Source organism: Camponotus vicinus, unplaced genomic scaffold (genome assembly GCF_025532165.1).
Source record: "Camponotus vicinus isolate PSW18456_S1 unplaced genomic scaffold, iyCamVici1.0 SCAF_2, whole genome shotgun sequence".
Taxonomy (NCBI): domain Eukaryota; kingdom Metazoa; phylum Arthropoda; class Insecta; order Hymenoptera; family Formicidae; genus Camponotus; species Camponotus vicinus.
The window spans coordinates 16,408,769-16,428,325 of record NW_028141956.1 but is presented as its reverse complement, the minus strand read 5'-3'; the positions used below and the strand labels follow the sequence as shown (position 1 = coordinate 16,428,325).

Here is a 19,557-nt window from a genome sequence, read left to right as displayed (position 1 = left end):
TGACATCGAATACTGTCACCAGCGTGGTAGAGCAGGTATGTGGGAGACATAGAGATATGAACCCAATGTCAAAAATTATTATATATTGTACGTGCAAACACGATAGCCACCTCAAAAGTATTTTTACAGTATATTAACTATATAAAATTAAACAACATATTATATCGTTACTCTAAAGTATACAACATTTTTTATTCAATTCCAAAGATGTTATTTAATGATATAAAATATTTCAATACATATGTGTATCATATAGTTCGTATATCAGAAATCTATTATTTTTCAACCTCATAACTTTAATTGCAAAATAATGATATAAATAAAATAATGATTAAAACTTTCGCTTATTTGTTAATATTAAATTATTTTTTTAAATGCTTGAAAATTGCACATGTATAATCTATAAACCGTTTTTAAATATATATATTTCTTTCGAGGTAGCTGTCGCGTAGCAAACTAAATAATAGCAGCAAATATGTATGAGTCTTGGGGATTAAGTATATAAAATGTTGCATACCATGTTAACCACGTTACATTCGATATATTAATAGAGGGGTATTGCGTGTTATACATAAGAAGTAAATAGCGTATGCAGGCTACACGCCGGTCTAGATGGGTTAGTGATATACTTAATATTGGCGTGTCAGTGTGTGAGTATTATTTATACATATAGAGGCTGTCAGTGCTGTGTAGGCGTCAGAGCAGGAAATGAGACACCTCATTTTAGGGTGCTCTGATCAGATTAGGTTTTCCAGTTTTTGCTTCAAGCACGATTATCATAATATTACACGTTCGACTATCGCACGTACGCGATTAAACTTATACAATAAAGATATAAATCAAATATACAGGATGATTCAAAACAATCTGATGTCTTTGAAATATGATATTCTTGAACAAATTCTAAGACTATTTTTCCTCTTGAAAAAAATTTTTTTTAATTTTTTAATTTTTTTAATTTTTTAAATTATTTTTTATCTTTTTTGATATTTTATTCTTAAGAGTTACGTTATAACCCTCCTAGACGGTAATAATATTGTTAAATATTGTGTAGAAACTGCAATAATAATTTAATACACTTCAAAGGATCAAATATTGTGCAATAAAATTGACTGTCTGGGGAAAAAATTAAGCTTTGGACAAAATTTTTCAAGAGGAAAAATAGTCTTAGAATTCGTTCAAGAATATCATATTTCAAAGACATCAGGTTGTTTTGAATCACCCTGTATAGACGTACGCGATGCTTCCCCGATTTCTTAAATATAAATCTTTTCTACTTCAGAAATGTAATGTACTTTGAATTCTCTAATATTTCTTATTTATATTTTATTAGAGAAATACGAATAGTTTGCTAGAAATCTCATATGTAATCTTTTAGTTACATACTCGGATAAATTAAACAATTTCATTTAAAATTTTCGATAATTATCAAATATCCTGATAATTGATACTATAAATTTACTATACATTTTTACTTGAAATTTCTTATTTTTTAACAAAAGAAATTCAATATTTCATTTTTATGTATTATGATATCTCGAATATCGATGGAGAAAAAAGAATGGAAAAGAATTATGGGGAACATACGATTTTTCGATAATTCAAACAGAATACGCTGGCAAACGACGCGACGTTCTACAAAATTTCGCAAAAATGGTACTCGATCGTTATCAAGTTTGCAAAGTCTACAAAGAATAACGTTTGCTCAATAGACGAGGGAGAGATCGACTAACGTAAACTCAACATTAATTTCAACGCAACCACCGCACCGGCCGTTACACGGCCATTGATTCCCAGCAAACAATCCGTAAATCACAGGATCTAATTATCGGTTCGACGAATGAATGGCTCTCGGTACCTCGGATTGAACCAACATATCGGACACCGATTACTTCTTTTTCTCTCTAAAACGTAGCTGACGCGGCTGTCGAATTATTCGCATACGGTGATCGCTCCGCGTGTCACGATTTCCTTCCGCATCTCCCGCTTCCGAGTTCAAAGACACCCGATGTTTGCGCGATGATCGTGCAATGGATCGAGCACGTACGTCACGTGCGTGGAAAAGTGCACAAGAGTGGGTTAGTAGTATGGAAACTGGCGGTGTGTTTGTGCAGGGTGGAGGAAACGGGATCAATACGTTATCCAAGTATACAAGTTCGGCAGATACGAACATATCTGGGAATCGGGCGACGTTGCGCGTTGCTTTGCGGTGACGTTGCGTCGACGGTGTTGGTTATGGTCGTGCTAGTAGCGGCGGGATGACGCTGATTGGATCGGGGTGAGACCGAGTGGTGATGTTCGTGATGATGACGATGGTTGTGATGGTGCTCGTGGTGATGCTCCGGCCGATCGGGGTGGCAACCGCCCACCGGAGGCTGGTCGCTCCTACTCGTGTCCACCGACACAGTCGACAGTCTCGAGCTCACACTCTACAGCCCCAAAATTAAATAAATCACACCGTGACGTACGCCCGCGAGAAAACGTAAGCGACCGACCATCCCTCCCTCCTTTTCCCTAAATAAACGCCCATGGGACACGAGCGAGGTCACGAAAATTCGCGCTTCTCGCGAGGGAGAACGGAACTTAGGCGGGAACCAAGGTATAACGATCTTTTTACGTGGGACTTATCGGAACGCAATGACTAATTCCACTATGTGGAGTGATGGCTATAATCTAACAAGATTTATCTAGACTGGGATTCGGTCCTTCGATATTACGCCCAGGCGCAATGATATTATCCGCGACTTAACGAGATTCATGTGACTTGGGGTATGATAATTTAGTAATCTCGAGCGGCGGAATACATGGAGCGAGATAGCGTGTGCTACTTTTTTCAGTTTGTTAAAGTTTATTAGCCACGCTACTCTCTAAATACGAAAAATTATAAAAATTCACATCAAAAAGATTGTAAATTACAATAGATTATTGTTTCTTTTATACAGGGTTTATCAGGGCTATCTGTTGCCAAAAAAAGCTCTTGTAGCTTACCTCGAGAGCTTTTCAAAACACTATAATAAAGTATTTTTTCATCGAGTACTTTTCGAGTTATGAGGCTTGAAATATTTTCTTAATTTTTACATAAATCATAAATATCGAAAGAAAAAATATGTAATTTGCAATTAACAATTACATATTTTTTTTTTCGAAACAATTATGTTTTCTTTACACCAATTAATTCCTCTCATTATTTTGTATACAAAAGTATTAAGATAAGATAATCGAAAAATGAATATTTTACTAGATATTTTATAATTTATGTAAAAATTAAGAAATTATTTCAAGCCTCATAACTCGAAAAGTACTCGATGAAAAAAATACTTTATTATAGTATTTTGAAAAGCTCTCGAGGTAAGCTACAAGAGCTTTTTTTTGACACCCTGTATATGTATTTACAACAAGCTGATTATTCGCCATGTATGTTTCGTCGTTTATAATATCGAGGCATACACAAGAGACGATGTAATTTGACTATAGCAACAAAGAGACGACAATATAATGTTTGTAGTGCAAAGTTTACAGACTGTGGCACACGTGGTGGTTACCCGGATCATCGTACAACGATGCTGGACTTACCTGCACATCGCTACTCGCGTAATCTCCGCTCTCACGCGAAGCTCTTGAATGTGTTAAGGGTATAATCGTCGGCGGATTATTGTGACCCTGAGGAACGATGAGACCTCGCATCGTCGACGTCGCACCTTTTCTCGAGCGATCGCGCGGCAGGCTGATATCACCAGCTGTTCGAAGAGAGATCACGCCCTCCCCTCGATTCTCCGGCCTCAAGTTCAGTGTAAAGCATACCCTGACGTTCGATTGTACCATTTAATTATTTAATTATTTTAATTATTTAATGCTACAAATTATTTAATGCATGTATTAGAATCGAATTTGAGACTTAATAATCGAGAGTTTTTATTTACGTTTATTTAAAGTGCTTTAATTTAGATGGAAACGTTACCTTCCATTTTGAATAGTCGCGGTAGGTACCGGACCACCGCTAGCTCCCATAAGAAAGTCTTCGGGATCTGATTCGTAAGGTGGTTCATCGTACCAGTGTTGACCACCTGGTCCTAAACCGCCCGCACCTCCGCATCGCGCGTCTTCATCGTACATGTACGTATCATCTGCGAATCAACGCGCATTTTGTCTTTTTACATTTGCAAATATGAATTGGAAATTAATAATTTCAAACAAATAATTAATTTCTTTCAATTAAGAATGAAGAAAATTCTTAATAAATAAATGATATTTTACATATGACATATATTGAAATTTATGAAAATATATCATTATATAATATTGAATATCATGAAATGCATTAAATTATATTTAATAATATAATTAACGAATTTAAAAATTTGATTTCTCCTTTGGTATAGAGATCTAGGAATTACAAGCGTGCGTATAATTGTGCAAAGAAAAAGAGAGGTAGCAAAGAGAGGGTTTGGGAATTGAAGATGGCGGGCGCCAACAATAACAAGATTAGTTCACGTATACGAGGGGCTTCACGACGCAGCCGTGCCGCAACAGCCTTTGTGAATAGGAAATAAAACCAGCGTAGTGATGATAAATTGACAATAAACTATAGAGCATGTTCCACTCATGCTGGAATGTGTGAAATAGTATTTTATAATAATATTATTAATCGCGCACTGTGATTATTACTACACTTTAATCTTAAATTTTAATTATTATCACGTTATTAAACGTAATTTATATAATTTTTCTATAATTTTCTAAGTATTTTTTTGACTAATTAATTTTAAAATATATTATTAATTTTAAAAGTATATAAGAAATAAAATTTATTATAATTTAATATTTATATTTTTCATTAAAAATATAAATAAAAGTATATATATATAAATTATAAAACGACATATTTTTGTTTTCCAAAATATTAATTATCTTTATCTTTATCTCACGGAAGCTAATCTTTTTATTTCAAGATCTTTTTTCGTTAAAACTGAATTTATATTAATTTTTATATTCTATTTTAGTTTTAATATAATTTTTATATTCCATTTTATATTATATTCTATTTTTATATTAATTTTTATATTCTACTTTTATATTCTATTTTAATTTTTTTACATCTTCGACGTTAATTGGATAAGCTTTGTAGCGCAAGCATTTTTTCCTTTTCTGTTGCCTTTCTGTGAGGCATAGGTGTCATTCCGGTGCGCTTCCACTTTATCGTGAAAAGCTGCTGAGGCTACGGGGAGCGAGATTTCCTGAAAAAGACTAGAAGGGGAGCCATCAGGAAACGAATGCTCAAAATGAGTCTCGCGAGAGTGAGCGACTACGTACGAGGTGTCAGGCATTTGGAGTCGATTCTCATTCCGGTTGGCACGTGCGCGTTTTGTTCAACGTACACGCATACCGGCGCGTCTCCCTTCTACACTGAACACGTATTTGCACCCACACCTACGTACGTAGATGGGTTGCGAGAGGGCGGGTTATAGGTCGTGGAGAGACGAGGCGACAACTAGCTGGAGGTTAGTCCTTGATGTACTTACCCCCAGGGAGCTGACCCCGTCCGTCTCGTCCCAGCTGCATTAAACCTTGCCGGATATCCCTCAGTATCTGAAACAGCAACAATAATGACGTTGTGGGTAAATGTTTATCCGGCATTGTGATTAAAACCTGCTATTAGCCGCATTCGCTCCGATGTTTGCATGCCGCGGAATTGCTTTCATTGATTTCGATGCAATTCTCTTCTGATGTGATCAAAGATCAAACGTTTAAAGACTTCGAATATCGCAAGATTTTATCATATTTTATTTGTTATATTTCATTTGCTATACGATTCAAAAATTATGCGAACTAACATAGTATCACGTAAGTTTTTTGTTCATTTAATTCTTTATCTAATAAAAAATAAAAAAAGATATCTCGTACTTTTTGAATTAAGAAAGATGACTCAAATAATTTTTCAGAATATTCTGGAACATTGTATTAATAAAAAAATATACAAAGATATCTAATATGTAATCGTTATGTATAAAAAAAAATTATTCTCTAAGCATTATTCTCATGCACATACTTATGGATTAACTTTTACGTATCTTCTTGTAAAATTAAGTCTTATGAATTTTAAGTGCAATAATTAAGCTTTTAAAATTTTCCTTCCTTCGCTTAAAGCTTCACATCGCATATACTCTACATATATATATAAAGCTATTAAATTTATATATATTATTAAATTTTTTACTATTAAAAAATTTCTACTATTTAATTCAAATATTTTATTTAAATGTGTCAGAGTCTCATTACAAACTAATTACGTTAGCATATCATTTCTACGCAAATTGCGTTTCTACATAAGTAGTTAATTGAAGTAATGGCGCGCCTAAGGACTAAATTTCATGCCGAGAAGAGATGCCTCGCCACCGGTAGCGTAATCGCGTGTAATTTAAATGGTATTACCGGGAACTTACATGCGCGGGTTCTTTTACTGGCGGATAATCGCCGTTATCCGGCTACCGGACCACCATCGATGTTTTTGAGATCTCGTAGTAACCGTACGATAAAGTAAAGAAGAGATGAAAGGAAGGATGAGAAAAGAAAAAGAAAAATCGTGTACATATATATACGCGGTTTTTCTGCTGTGGAAGACCGCCAGTCCCTAGATAATCGGTTAAAACAAAACGAAAAACCATTATCGGTCAGGACGTTGCAAAAATAACGTCCTGATGAGGGATAGCCCGGTCAAAGGTTGTTTCCTGAGCGAGAAAAAAGATCGGAACAGCAGTTGGGACGGAAGAAGAAGAAGAGGAAGAGGAAAAGGAGTTTGTCGAGGTCGCCTGCGGCTGTGTAGATCCCTACCGAATCGAAATAAAGGCTAAAGCGAGAGAAGAGAGAGAAAGAGAGAACGAGAAAGAAGGAGAGAGAGAGGAGAATAGAAAGAAGAGGCAGTAGAGAATCGGGAAGAAAAAGAAAGAGAAGCTTCTCTCTGGGGAGCAATAAACTCGCGTAGGTGAAGGTGACACTAAAACTTTTACACAGATACCGACCTTTATTTCCATATTGCCTCGTAGCCTCAAAGGAACATGGCCGCTTTATTTCTTCCTATGTCTCTCTCTTCGGTGCCTCCGCCGCCCTTTTCTCATTCTCGTCCCAGACCCATCCTCCCCACGTGCCATCGCTACGTGCAAATTCGCGGCCCGTAATGTCGACAGTTTTCGAATATTTCAACGACCCATTCTCAGCCCCTTTAAAACTCCGCGAAATTTCGGAGCTTACGTCCGCGTAATTAAAACTCTCGACTCGTGCTCGGTTACTCTCTACCTAACTGGAGTTCGTCCCGACGCCTGCTACTTCGCTTTTATGCGTGCGATTCTTCTCTAATGGGCAGTTTTTGGCAAATGGCGAACGAACTCGGGGAGAGAAAAGAGAGAGGAGAGGGAAAGGGAGAGAAGAAGAGAGAAATGCTCGGGGATACGCGACATATGTAACGAGCTAAGCTGCCGCGCTGCAACCGTGGCTTAAATCTCATGTTGTTACGTGCAAAGCGTATGTAATATAGCGTACGTGTTCTCTCGCGTGGAGCATCGCGTTATATAATTGCTCGCTTATGCATGAACGGCACGGTATACTTGATTGCATCGAAACGGTTCTGTCTTACATCGAAACGGCTACTTTTACCTCATTACCGGGTATCTGTGTAATTTTCGGTATCTTTTTCGGTACCGAAAATTGTGCGTACCATTTTCTACGAATTCTAAGAATTTCTATGAATTTTTGGATTGATTTTAGCAATAGTAAAGCAAATTCAATTAAACGATAATCTCTTTTGATTTACGATATTAATACAAAATTAAAAATGCCGTTAAAATAAAAAAAAATATATATATATTCAATATTTATTTGCAATTCGTAAAATTTAATTTTACTAAAAAAAAAATCTTAAATATTTAATAATATATAGTAATCACAATAAAAAAATTTTTTATGGTTGCATAATCTTCGAAACATTTGTAAATTTTTTATTAGAAAATTGCGAAATTGCGACGATGGAACTTTGTCAACAAATAATAGCATCTATATAGTAGATGAAAGCAATCGAGAAGGGAAGATAACTTTTATACGACACGTTCGACTAACTTTTTAACGGAATTAATTTTTTAATAAAGTCGCGCGCGCGACATTATCCCGAATACTCCTTTCAAGTAGTTGATTTTAGTATCATCCTTGATCTTTTTTTCATGTATATATTCCTTCTTTTATACCACAGATAAATTAACGACGATAAACTTCTTTATCGTGAATGACTATTAAAAAATCGACAAAAACGAGGTATTGTTTAGCAAAGTAAATTATAGAAGAATATCAGATCAAACCGATAAAATATAATTAAAAGAGTTATTTATTAATATTTCTATAGAACTCTCGGCAACAAATTAACTGATTTTATCATGAAATTATTCTGTCCTGATAATTCATGTAACTTTTTCGTTAACTAAACTTACTAAAACTCAAGTCGAGCATTCGTAGAACTTTGTCACTTAGTGTGCAATGTTTTAATTAAGTATCCCTTGATAATACGAGCTCATCATTTTCATTTTAATAAAAAATAATTGAATACTACCAACGAAAATAAATACAAAACATATCTACTTGATGTTTTTACGTTACGATTCGCGGTCATGAACATGAGACAAGAAGAAACGAAAAGCCGGATCAGGCATACGATGCGAAACCACGGCGGAAAATAAGAAAAACGCGAAAAACTCTAATGCGTGTATCGCGAGATCGCGCATAAGAAATTCACGGTGCAACGTCGCGGTATGCATTGACGATTATGATGATATCACGCTGATCTGGCTGTTTTGCATAATAAGAGGTATCGAGTTGGCGAAAGACAGTCCGACGAGGAAGGTGGAAGGAGGGGGATCGGGGAGGCGGCAAAAGACTCGCGGAGAACGAGCTCTCGCGCGTACGTAAAACGAAGGGGGACAGCGATACGCGTACATGCATATATGTAAAGAGAAATCGGCGGGGGAGGAGAGGTGGCCTTGGTGATAGCGCATATATGCAAATTTCTGCGAGAATTCCGATGCGGGAGGCAGGATTGTATCGGATAAGACCGCCGGCTCCCAGGGCCAATATCAGTCGAACGACGAGAAGAGGGTTGCCGATGATCCGGGCAATGCACAGGGGAATCGCAGGAAGAAAATAAACGAGCCGAGCGGGGTGGTTTAATCGCGATATGGCGCGCGCCACCCTTATCACGATCGGCACGCACGATAACGAAAATTGTCGCTCGCTGATAGTCGTGCACGATGTTTGCGCGGGCGAGAAACGCGGGACGGGGATTCTTGCATGAGGAGAATGCGAAGATATATATATATATTCTCATGGAAAAACCATTAGACAATTTGGAGGAAACACGCTGGGGAGAAAAGAAGGATAAATCTACTTCCATTTGCGGGGAGATCGAGCGAAATTTAATCGCGGACGCATGAGATGGCGGCAAGCCATAGGCGATTCTCGGCATTAACCTCTTCTCGCAAGATCCTTTACAAGTTCGTTAGTAAAAACTCTGGATTTCGTCGAAAAATCTCGTTATAGAATCGAGAGATAGATGTGGATTTAAGGTGCACTCACCTCCTCGTGCTCTTTGTGGAATCGCTCTTTCTTACGTAGCGCCTCTTGAACTTTCAGCTGAAAAATGCAAGGGAATAGAAGCGTTCTTAAGTTTCGTTTAAAAAGGTTTTATGCGGGACTTTCTCACAAGTGATTTCGAACATTCCGATTGAGTTCAAGGATGCATTGTATATAAGAGCAAGCGGCCTTTCGCTTGTAAGATTTCTATCACTAATATAAATTATTATTGTTATTAGTTTTATCTATCTCTTTGCTTTATAATTATTTTAGAAATTATCTAATATTTAAGAAAATAACGCACAAACAATATGTATGAAATTAAAATTAAAATTATTTTCTTAGAGACATGTAAGTGATTCTAAATATTATTGTAGAAAATATAGATAAAATGGAATTTACTCTGTGTATGGTTTCTTCGAAGCTGTTTGGTTGTCCGCCATTCATCTGTAAATATCTCAGTCGATCGTAATCTCTAGGATCCACCATCGAACGAAGAATCGTGTGTCCCATATCGGGTCCGAGACCTAAGCCACTTTGCAGAACGCTGTCAGGAGTATCTACCTGTATAAACAAAATAGAGCACAGATGTGATTACTGTGGCAATTTATTAGAAACGAATTAAATCTACATATATTGCCGAGAGCATACATTCCATTAGTTATATCAAAGAACACATATTCCATTAGGTGCGTCAGACTTTTTCTATCATCTGCTATGCTACAGGGGATAAAAGATAGGAATAAGGTACGAGTGTAATACTCGTTACGCATTTGATCTTAACAGATCTAAAAACAAATGAAATATATATATATAAACTAGTGGCATAAATAAAAACATTTTTATATAAAGCATTATATTATGCATCAAAGGAGGTTTTTATATTTGAAAAATTTAAAGTCGCATCGCAGTATCTTACTCTTTTTCTTTGAAGCTTTTACCCTATTTTCTAGCTTCTTCTATAATGTAATATTACAACAAATTACTTTCAGAGAATTCAATTTATGCAAACGTAAAATAATGAGACCCACGGTAGCAATAGCTGGGACATCGATTACAAACGACACAATAATTTATTACGATCATCGTACAAATCCGCTTTCGCGAGAATACATTTTTGCATGAAGGTGTAGCGTCCCCTTTCATAGAGCGTCTCCTATTCTATAGGATGTCGAGCTCCTTAAAAGCGGCTGCCATTTATTCTCGCGACGTTTCTGCCGCTAATGGGCTCGTGCATAAGATATTCAGGACGCGGCAAGGGTCGCCATGGAGATCGTCAATTTCTCGTTCTTCGAGTCTTGCGGGGGTGGGAAAGAGAGAGAGCGGAGAATACACTCCGACTCCGTGTATTTCGGAAAAACGTAACGCGAGATTCTAATCGTACGGGTAAGACGGGCTGCATTGCGAGCACTGCGTTAGTCGAATGATTAAGATAGAAGCCCGAGAGTTTCGTTCCCGCGGTAACTTCAGACAAAGCCTCCGAAGTATTTACAAAGGACCGTCTCTTCTATGAGATTAGCCTGAGTAAGGAAATTCATCTCCCTTTCCTTACTATTTTAAGCGCGATGTCGTCGTCGTCGTCGTCGTTGTACAACGAGCTATCGTTCGAGAAATGTTCACGACGAAAATTATTACGTCGACACTCTGTGAATGCGGCCTGTAGAGATTATTTCACATTGTCTTTAAAGTATTGTTACTGAAATACTAGAGAGAAAAGCTTTGCTTGTAGCATCGAATTTATCGCTGAAAGTGTCAATATATATATTCATTATCGATACATTCTGATAAATAGTTAAATTTAAATATGTTCCAAATACATTACAAAGTGTCGTTAAAAATGCCATCGCAAAGAATATTAAATAATAACGTTCGAGTATTCGAGAAATCATAATGTTAATTAAATAGAAATAGAATTCATAATTAAAATTATTTTTTAATTGGGATAAAATTCTTTTGTTTATTTTGTATTCTTTGAATTCTTTATAGCTCTTAAAAAATATATATAATCGATTTAACAAAATAAACAACAATATTAATGTGCTGGATAAGTAAATATTGTACACAAATGCATGTAAAATGACTGTTCTACTTTATATATCTCGTTAGAAATTAACATGTTATCGATTTTTAAAGACATATTATCGATTTTTAAAGAAAATAGTTACTGGAGTCGCGATTAAAGTATGGTGAATGATAAAAGAATAAATGGAGCATTGAAAATATAAGCTTAGCCGTACACTTAAACAAAATCAAGTTAATGCAGCACTTTTACTAGACTCCCCGAATTAAGAAGTGTCGCATCATGAAGAAATATCGATCCATCGCTCGGTAATCTCGATGCCTAAGGAAGAAAAAGCCGTGTGTCTGTAGACAACGCCGGGACGATTACCTTGCGGTGCGCGATTTAATTAAACCACGTGGTATTTATGTTAAACGGATTAGAACCGTTTGTTTGAGCTCGCAGACTGAGCTTCCTCCACGGTCGTGGCTGTAGCATCCACTAAGCCTGAATAATACCTAGAGACAAGGCTGAGAATTTACGTTGCTTCCTGTTTACTGGCACGATGTTGACTTTTTCTCCTTCAACGGACGGACGAGAAGCGGAATAACCAAAGAAATCCCCAAACGTCCGGGGATGCATTTTAAACGCATCCCTTATCCGCGAACCTCTTGCGGTAGTCTATGTAATCTTCTCTGATACGACGACTTTATTGCGGATTCTTGCCTCTTATAATATATAATATGAAAGCATAATACGTATTATATCGCGCGCATGTTTCTTTATGACGATTATATCACGACATTGCATTATCTTTTTTCCCCCTCTCTTTCTTTTTTCTTTCTTTCTATTAAATAAATTTATTTTTATTTTTTTGTTTACTATATTTAATTTTATTCTAGTATTATTTTTGCTAGTTAACAATAATATAATAATAATATAATATTTGTTTATGTAATAGAATTTAAAAATAAGATGATTAAAAATTTGTGTAATATTTTTTTTAATATTAAAAATATTAATGCGATATTTCGATTTAAAAAATATCCGACAAATTCCTATGCTAATCACGCGCACAACAAATACTTTACGCAATGATGAGGATCCCACTGGGCTTGAATTCCTGCTCCATCGCGAGTTAAGACAATGGAGCGCGCGACATGTACAGATACAAATAGCAGTCGCTCCAAGAAACAATTTCACCCATTTATCTACCGCGAAATCGACATCTCGGTAATGCATCTCGTCTGGAAATAAATGTTGCGATCGCGAGTACGCGCGCATCTTCGTACGCAACGATTTCCATCAGTTAGCGTCCGGGCCGACGAGGATTTGCCGACCGCGTCTTTTCCGGGATGACGCAGTCTTCTCGATCGGGAGGCGAAAGATTAAGCAATCGCTCTCCTTCATCCGTTACGTAAATCACAATAAACCCGTCGTAGTCTGCGCATAGTCCGGGATAAATGGTGCGAGGTACGTATCGAAGATTCGCTGACTTATGAGCGTATCCGAGAGGGTGGCCCGTGCAAATGAAGCGCGTGATCAAATGAAGAGAAAATCTGAAGCAAGTAGTTCAACAGACAACCAAGGGTTGGCTCTCTCTCTCTCTATATATATATATTATTATTATTATTATTTTTTTAAGGTTAAACGGTTAACTGGCCACCTGGTGAACTCTCCTTATAGGCTCGGTTTATGGACGCTCTCGGTCCATCGCGTCGACCGTACCGCCTACCGGTTAATTTATCCTGGCATTGTTATTGCTTCGACACGATCCGATAGAAAGAGAGAAAGAGAGGAAGGGGAAGGAGGAGAAGGAGAGCCCGAACACATCGGACCGAGATAGATACGCTGCCTTGTAGAGTCGTGACAAACGCAATTAAGCATCTCATGACTTCCTGCACCGAGAAACCTGTAATCTGGTCATCTTCGCAGCCGACTATGTGAAGACTCCTGCCGGAACGCCCCGCAGCACGGGATCATCGTAACGGGCCGCCGGCTGTTGCACGGAATGCAACCTTCGTAAACCGCATCGTTCTTGCGCAGCGGCAGTAATCGTCTCCTCCGCCGGGATGGGGTAGACTTTAATCGGATCGTCGTCTCCCCTGTGCGACTCCTATCGGGGTGAATTGATTTACGAACACGGCCGATTCGGAAGCTAACAGCATCGGCGACGTTAAACTGCCGTGAGATTTGTTTTCCGGTAATAATGTTCGACGTGACAAACTAAACCGAGGATATTCGTGCGAGATATTACGGAAGTGATAGCCCGAAATCCGCAACAAATTTGCTTATGTGGATAGGGAATTCCCAAGCTATTGAGTTCACATCCTCGGAAATAAGAGAATAAAATTATTTCGGAAAAAACGAATCGAATTTTCGCCTGAAATTTTTTATATCCTGAATAAGATATATACTGGAGATCTGTTAATAAATTGTATCGAATAGCATCGAATGCAATTGCAAATCTTGTGATTTCATGGACCTGGTAATTTGCTCATCTATTTGCTTCCGGGGTTCTCTTCGGGGATCGCCCGAGGACATGGAATATGTGAATAAGGTTACTACTAAATTGAACTACAAAGCTCTGCGCGCATATAACATCATTGTCAGAGTTATGAATAATGAACATGCATATGCGTTCAATTAAAACAACTACCGATAACCGAAATAATTACATAAAGTGTATTAATATGCAATATCATCTAGCTTTAGAAGCTAATTTAATAAATTAATCTATTCTCTTTCATACGTATTAATATTAATCCATTTGAGATACGATCTTTTACATACAATATACATCTATTTGTCGTACGAGACAAGATCGATTATTATTATAAGAATTCCAACGAGTATAGCAGCTGCTGCAATTACTGACAGATTGATCTTTTAAAATTTTGCTTAATACATATACAGGGTGTATCTGAAATGATGCACTAAACTTTAGGAGCGTATTCTAGAGGTCAAAATAAGACTTTTTTTTCCTATGAACATGGGTCCGCAAATGAACCCCCCTCCGAGCTAGAGGCCCCTAAAGTTTGGGGAAAAAATTGAAAATTGGTTGTATTTCAGAAAAAAAAAAAAAAAAAAGAAATTTGACGTTACCTATCACCCTCTCTTGAGAGATAAATAAATTTGCGTTGCGGGTGTTTGGTCAATTTCACACATTTTCGAATTTTAGCTCGGAGGGGGGTTCATTTGCGGACCCATGTTCATAAGAAAAAAAAAGTCTTATTTTGACCTCTAGAATACGCTCCTAAAGTTAGTGCATCATTTCAGATACACCCTGTATATATCCTCGGATTCCGGTGAAAAAAATTAATCTTAATTATATAATTATAATACTTCAATTAACTAATAATTATATAATTATAATACTTCAATTAACTAAAAATTGATTAATGCAATTAACAATATAGTATAATATTAGTAAATCTTTGTAAATTTCAACTATTAATAAAATCTATTTATCAGTACATTTTATATTAATTTAAACAAATGTGGGGCGGTGTGAATTCTATCGTTTTTTATTAATTTTATTTATTCACGGTGCAATAAAGATACTTAATCATTAAAGACATCAGCACCTGAGAATTCTAACGCTTCGGGCAGATTTTTATCCCACGTCAAAAAACTACCCACGATAGTTTTCTCCATCTATAGTTTCGATCCTAATGGCGACTGCCGCCTCAATAAACAGACATGCCCCGCGAAAGAGATCCGCTACTGTTTGAAATTCCGCTGAAGCAGTTCCAACTCTGTACTCGGGCAATACGATGCAATGCAGTGGGCACAGTCTCGATTCCGGTCACGGGCGTAATCACGGCACTTAGGTAAGAGCGAGTGGCAGTGTAACGCGGGACGAAGTCGAGGTTGGTAACGGTCTACACAACTTCTAGCGTACACATATATATATACGAAGCGAAGAGGCGAGGAACCGTTGAACGGATACGTTGCGGTGGCCGTCGGTGGTCGCTGTTTATCGACGAGACGAAGTGACTTCGGACACGTCGTAACCGCGACGCGCACCACCGCTAGACGGTTTGGCTATTATCGGAGTGATTGAAACGTAAAACGTGGCACCGCCAGCTTTTCTCGCGGGCGATGAATCGCGAATGAATTGGCGAACGTATCCCGCGTGCCGAATTGACACATCGATCGAATGTATACCGAGGGTAACATTGTTATATCGGTATGACGAGTCGTGAACGATTCGAGTAAATATTGGATCATCGTAGAGAACACATCTCTGATCTCGTAGTCGGTGCTTTGACAATCGAGCGACGATGGTATGTACATTCCGGTCACGGAAATAATAGCGCCAGTTAAACGGAATGAAATTGCATCGACCTTCCGGCCATTGGGAAAATTGACGTTAGCGATCGGAGACGTCGTTGGTGTATAAATGTAACTGAGAAAAAATAAGAGCGGCACGTGTTTATCTTTTTCATGTTTCGCAATGGAGGAATAGTGTCACGTAGTCTCGAAGAATCGATTTCAATACTTGCCATTTTCAGAGGCATGTTGAGTCGAAAAATATTAGAGAAAATCGCTCAAAATTTATTTTAAAATGTATTTCTTTTTCAAATCAAGTCCAATATACATTATATTTAAATTGATTTATGTTAATTAGCTAGCAAACTCTTTTTTTAAATATATTTTGCTTATTTGAGTCAAATAATATTTCAAAAAACAATTTCTCTCTCTCTCTTTCGCCGGCAAATATTAGATTGCGTATAATATCGCACATAACACGTGTCAGAAGATAAATGGAGCTTGCGGGAATCGCGCGGTAGTGAATCTTGAACAAGATTTGCGAACGAAATAGCGGCACGAAATTATCTGTGGCGCATCGCGAAATCTACGATGCGTAGTATCTATAAATCTGTAACTATTCGATAACTATTCAATCTCGTAGCATTACCGCCACGCCATATATATATCGTGAATCTAAATATACGCTTATGATAATATGCGCTGATAAAGTATCGCTCTTCAATGTATAAACGGGAGCAACATACGATCCTATATTCCACGGTATGGAATTACTTCGGTATTTTCGGTCACAAGCGTAATCATAATACTTGGAGAAAACTATGTTAGAACGATGGAAAGCTGCGGTTATCTCGAAAAGTGGCGTCGGCTGTAATAATATCATTTTGCACATAGGAAAGGCGGTAAGAGGAGCTTGCGAGTAACTATATGGTTCTAGAGTGCCACGGAAGTTGGCTATTTATGAGCTAGTCAGCGCAGAGAAACTTGTTGTGCAGTGTGAAACTCGGCAAACTCGCCATGTAAATAGTTACGATGACATAGATGCAAAGATTTTTGAACGATACGGATCGATATAAAAAAGATTTTCACAAGGGTATATGTATAATATAAATGTAATAGAGTATAATATGAAATGCCAAAAAGTTGAAACATGATGTATTGCAGAGACACAATACTTTTACAAATTCACAATTATATTTACTTTCTAACAAAACGCGATGATACAGTCTTGGTTATCATTTGAAAGGACGGTATCTTTTACGAGCACTTTACAATATTAGTTTCGTGTGATAAACTTTCCCAAAGTAGGTCTTGTAACGCATGAGACATATCTGTGTTTTGAAACTCAAAAGATTAGTATCATACACTTGATTGCACGCCATTTATTCCATTTATTCTAAAGTGGGATATTTTAGTTTTTTAAATAAATATATAGTTTCTTAAAGTTATAAAAATATGCACATACATATATATATCTTAAAATAATTCTAAACTATCTTCAGGTTTTGCTAAAAATATTTTTACGATGATTTTTATTTATTCAAAATTATCATAGAAATATTTTTAGCGAAAACTGAAGAAATTTCAGAATTTTAAATCTCTTGTTAAAAGAGAATGTCGCGAATTATATATATTAAGATATATATATATATATATATATATATATATATATATATATATCTTAAAATAATTCGAAACTTTCTTCAGGTTTCGCTAAAAATATTTTTACGATGATTTTTATTTATTCAAAATTATCATAGAAATATTTTTAGCGAAAACTGAAGAAATTTCAGAATTTTAAATCTCATAAAAATATTTTTAGCGAAAACAAGAAATTTCAGAATTTTAAATCTCTCGTTAAAAGAGAATGTCGCGAATTATATATATTAAGATATATATATCTTAAAATAATTCTAAACTTTCTTCAAGTTTCACTAAAAATATTTGTACAATAATTTTTATTTGTTCAAAATTATTAAAATATTTTTAGCGAAAACTGAAGAAATTTCAGAATTTTAAATCTCTCGTTAAAAATCGCGAATTTGACATAATTGAATTGAGGCACTGTAATAAGAAATAACAGCACGTTGATTAACTGACGCAAGTGAAATTTCCGACATGTTCGTGTAAACTTTCTTGCCGATGCCTCACGAAAAGCGAAACGAGAGAAGCGATGTGTTGTACATACAACAGGCATCTTATGGCAGGTATAGCGAGTCTGGTATGCATCGTATTGCACGTAATGAAGGCATACCTATGGCAGGCGCGGTAGATGGGTAGATACGGGGAGATGATTCGTCGAAGCCCTCGCGTGCTTCGCTTGTGCCTGTTTAAGCGCAGAAACGGGTCCTGCGGGATTCCCTCGATTATTCGCTCATTTGAATCTTAATGTTGATATTTGCGAGAGAATGCGCGCCCATTTACCCTGACAAAGTATTCTTCGCAGCTCGGTGGGAATATGGCGAAAAGCGCACCAGCACAACCTCGGTTTAATAACGATGTAAAGTATTATAATCGTGAGCGTGGGCTGTTGTATAAATAATAATAATCAAGTCTGAGGGTTCCCGGTAGCTTGAACATTATAATAAATTTTTAGGATAAATAGTTGCTCGTGTATAGTATGAAACACGTTAAGATGTGTGTAAGGAACATATCTTGACTGCAGATATTTAATCGACATGTAAAAAATATAAAATTTCGAAAAAGCACAGATCAACAAAAATACCTGTCATAAGTCTAAAATATTTAAAAAATTATTAAAATGTATACTTTTTATTTCTCTCTCTATCTCTCGCTTTCTTTATCTTTTTCTCTCAACAGAAGAAAGCTAAGGTACTTATTGAATTATAAGGATTGAATAAAAAATAAATCTTTTCTTTGTTCAATTTCATGCGAAATTTTTTTTCCTTTTCCTTGCAAAATTTAATTTGTTCCCACCGGTTATTGTACTAAGATTTTTAATTTAAACACTGAAATAACAACCGGAAATAAGGTGTAAAGTGAGAAAAGATTTGTCCGTAATGTGAATTTTACGAAAGCAGAGAACTCGCATTTAAAACATTGCCGGTTGACTGTCATTAATTGTGAATAAGATAACGCTTGTAGAGCGAGGCAGTCTGGTGCATCAAACCGACTGCCTCGTCTAAAATTTAGTTAACGAGATAGAACGTTACGTCGTTGGCATCTAACGACAAGGGAAACGAGTCCTGGTTATATCTCGGGCGTTATGAGGTGCGTCGAAACGACGACACCTGCAGTAAAAGCTTGAAACAGGTATACATGGAAACAAAAATAAAAACAGTAATGGACATTCACATTCCACTCGTTTTCATTTTCATAAAAAAAACAAGCTGGCAAATACGCATATGTTAACTGTCATTGCTATCTGAACTAGTGGTTAACATCTTCTCTTTAATTTCATGTATCGAATATACAAACTTGCGAGCGCATAATTTTTATCATTGATATCATGGTACGACAATAATTTTATATCGAAGATTATTATAAATAATAATAGAAAAAAAGAAATATTCATGAACAAATACTCTCGTCGTTCGAGTTTTGAGCATCGCTGATTTAACGCAAGGATATGAATGCGATGAAAATCTTTGAAACTAAACTGGAACATTTTTTGCGCAGAACGTTTGAATTTTAACACAGTAGTACTTACACAAATA

General features: G+C 36.5%; 1 protein-coding gene and 1 long non-coding RNA gene across 8 annotated transcripts in view; one reads left to right on the top strand and one right to left on the bottom strand.

Moving 5' to 3' along the window:
• LOC145967325 (uncharacterized) overlaps positions 1 to 19,557 on the bottom strand; it is a 363,462-nt gene that overhangs the window by 48,709 nt on the left and 295,196 nt on the right. For 4 of the 7 annotated variants that reach the window (XR_014437343.1, XR_014437341.1, XR_014437342.1 and 1 more), the window contains exons 6-11: positions 10,009 to 10,170; positions 9,610 to 9,666; positions 5,520 to 5,586; positions 3,959 to 4,124; positions 3,574 to 3,802; positions 2,172 to 2,429 (exon numbers count right to left, since the gene is read on the bottom strand). Coding sequence is in view for 4 of the 7 variants with exons in the window: in XM_083092118.1 (XP_082948244.1) it covers positions 2,172 to 2,429; positions 3,574 to 3,802; positions 3,959 to 4,124; positions 5,520 to 5,586; positions 9,610 to 9,666; positions 10,009 to 10,170 (939 nt within the window). In the remaining 3 variants the exon portion in view is untranslated. The remainder of the gene's footprint in view (positions 1 to 2,171; positions 2,430 to 3,573; positions 3,803 to 3,958; positions 4,125 to 5,519; positions 5,587 to 9,609; positions 9,667 to 10,008; positions 10,171 to 19,557) is intronic. The other 3 variants (XM_083092120.1, XM_083092121.1, XM_083092119.1) reach the window with 2 other exon arrangements.
• LOC145967330 (uncharacterized) lies at positions 1,543 to 4,692 on the top strand. Its single transcript, XR_014437345.1, has 3 exons — positions 1,543 to 2,599; positions 3,513 to 4,113; positions 4,380 to 4,692. It is a non-coding gene; the product is annotated as an uncharacterized LOC145967330 (long non-coding RNA).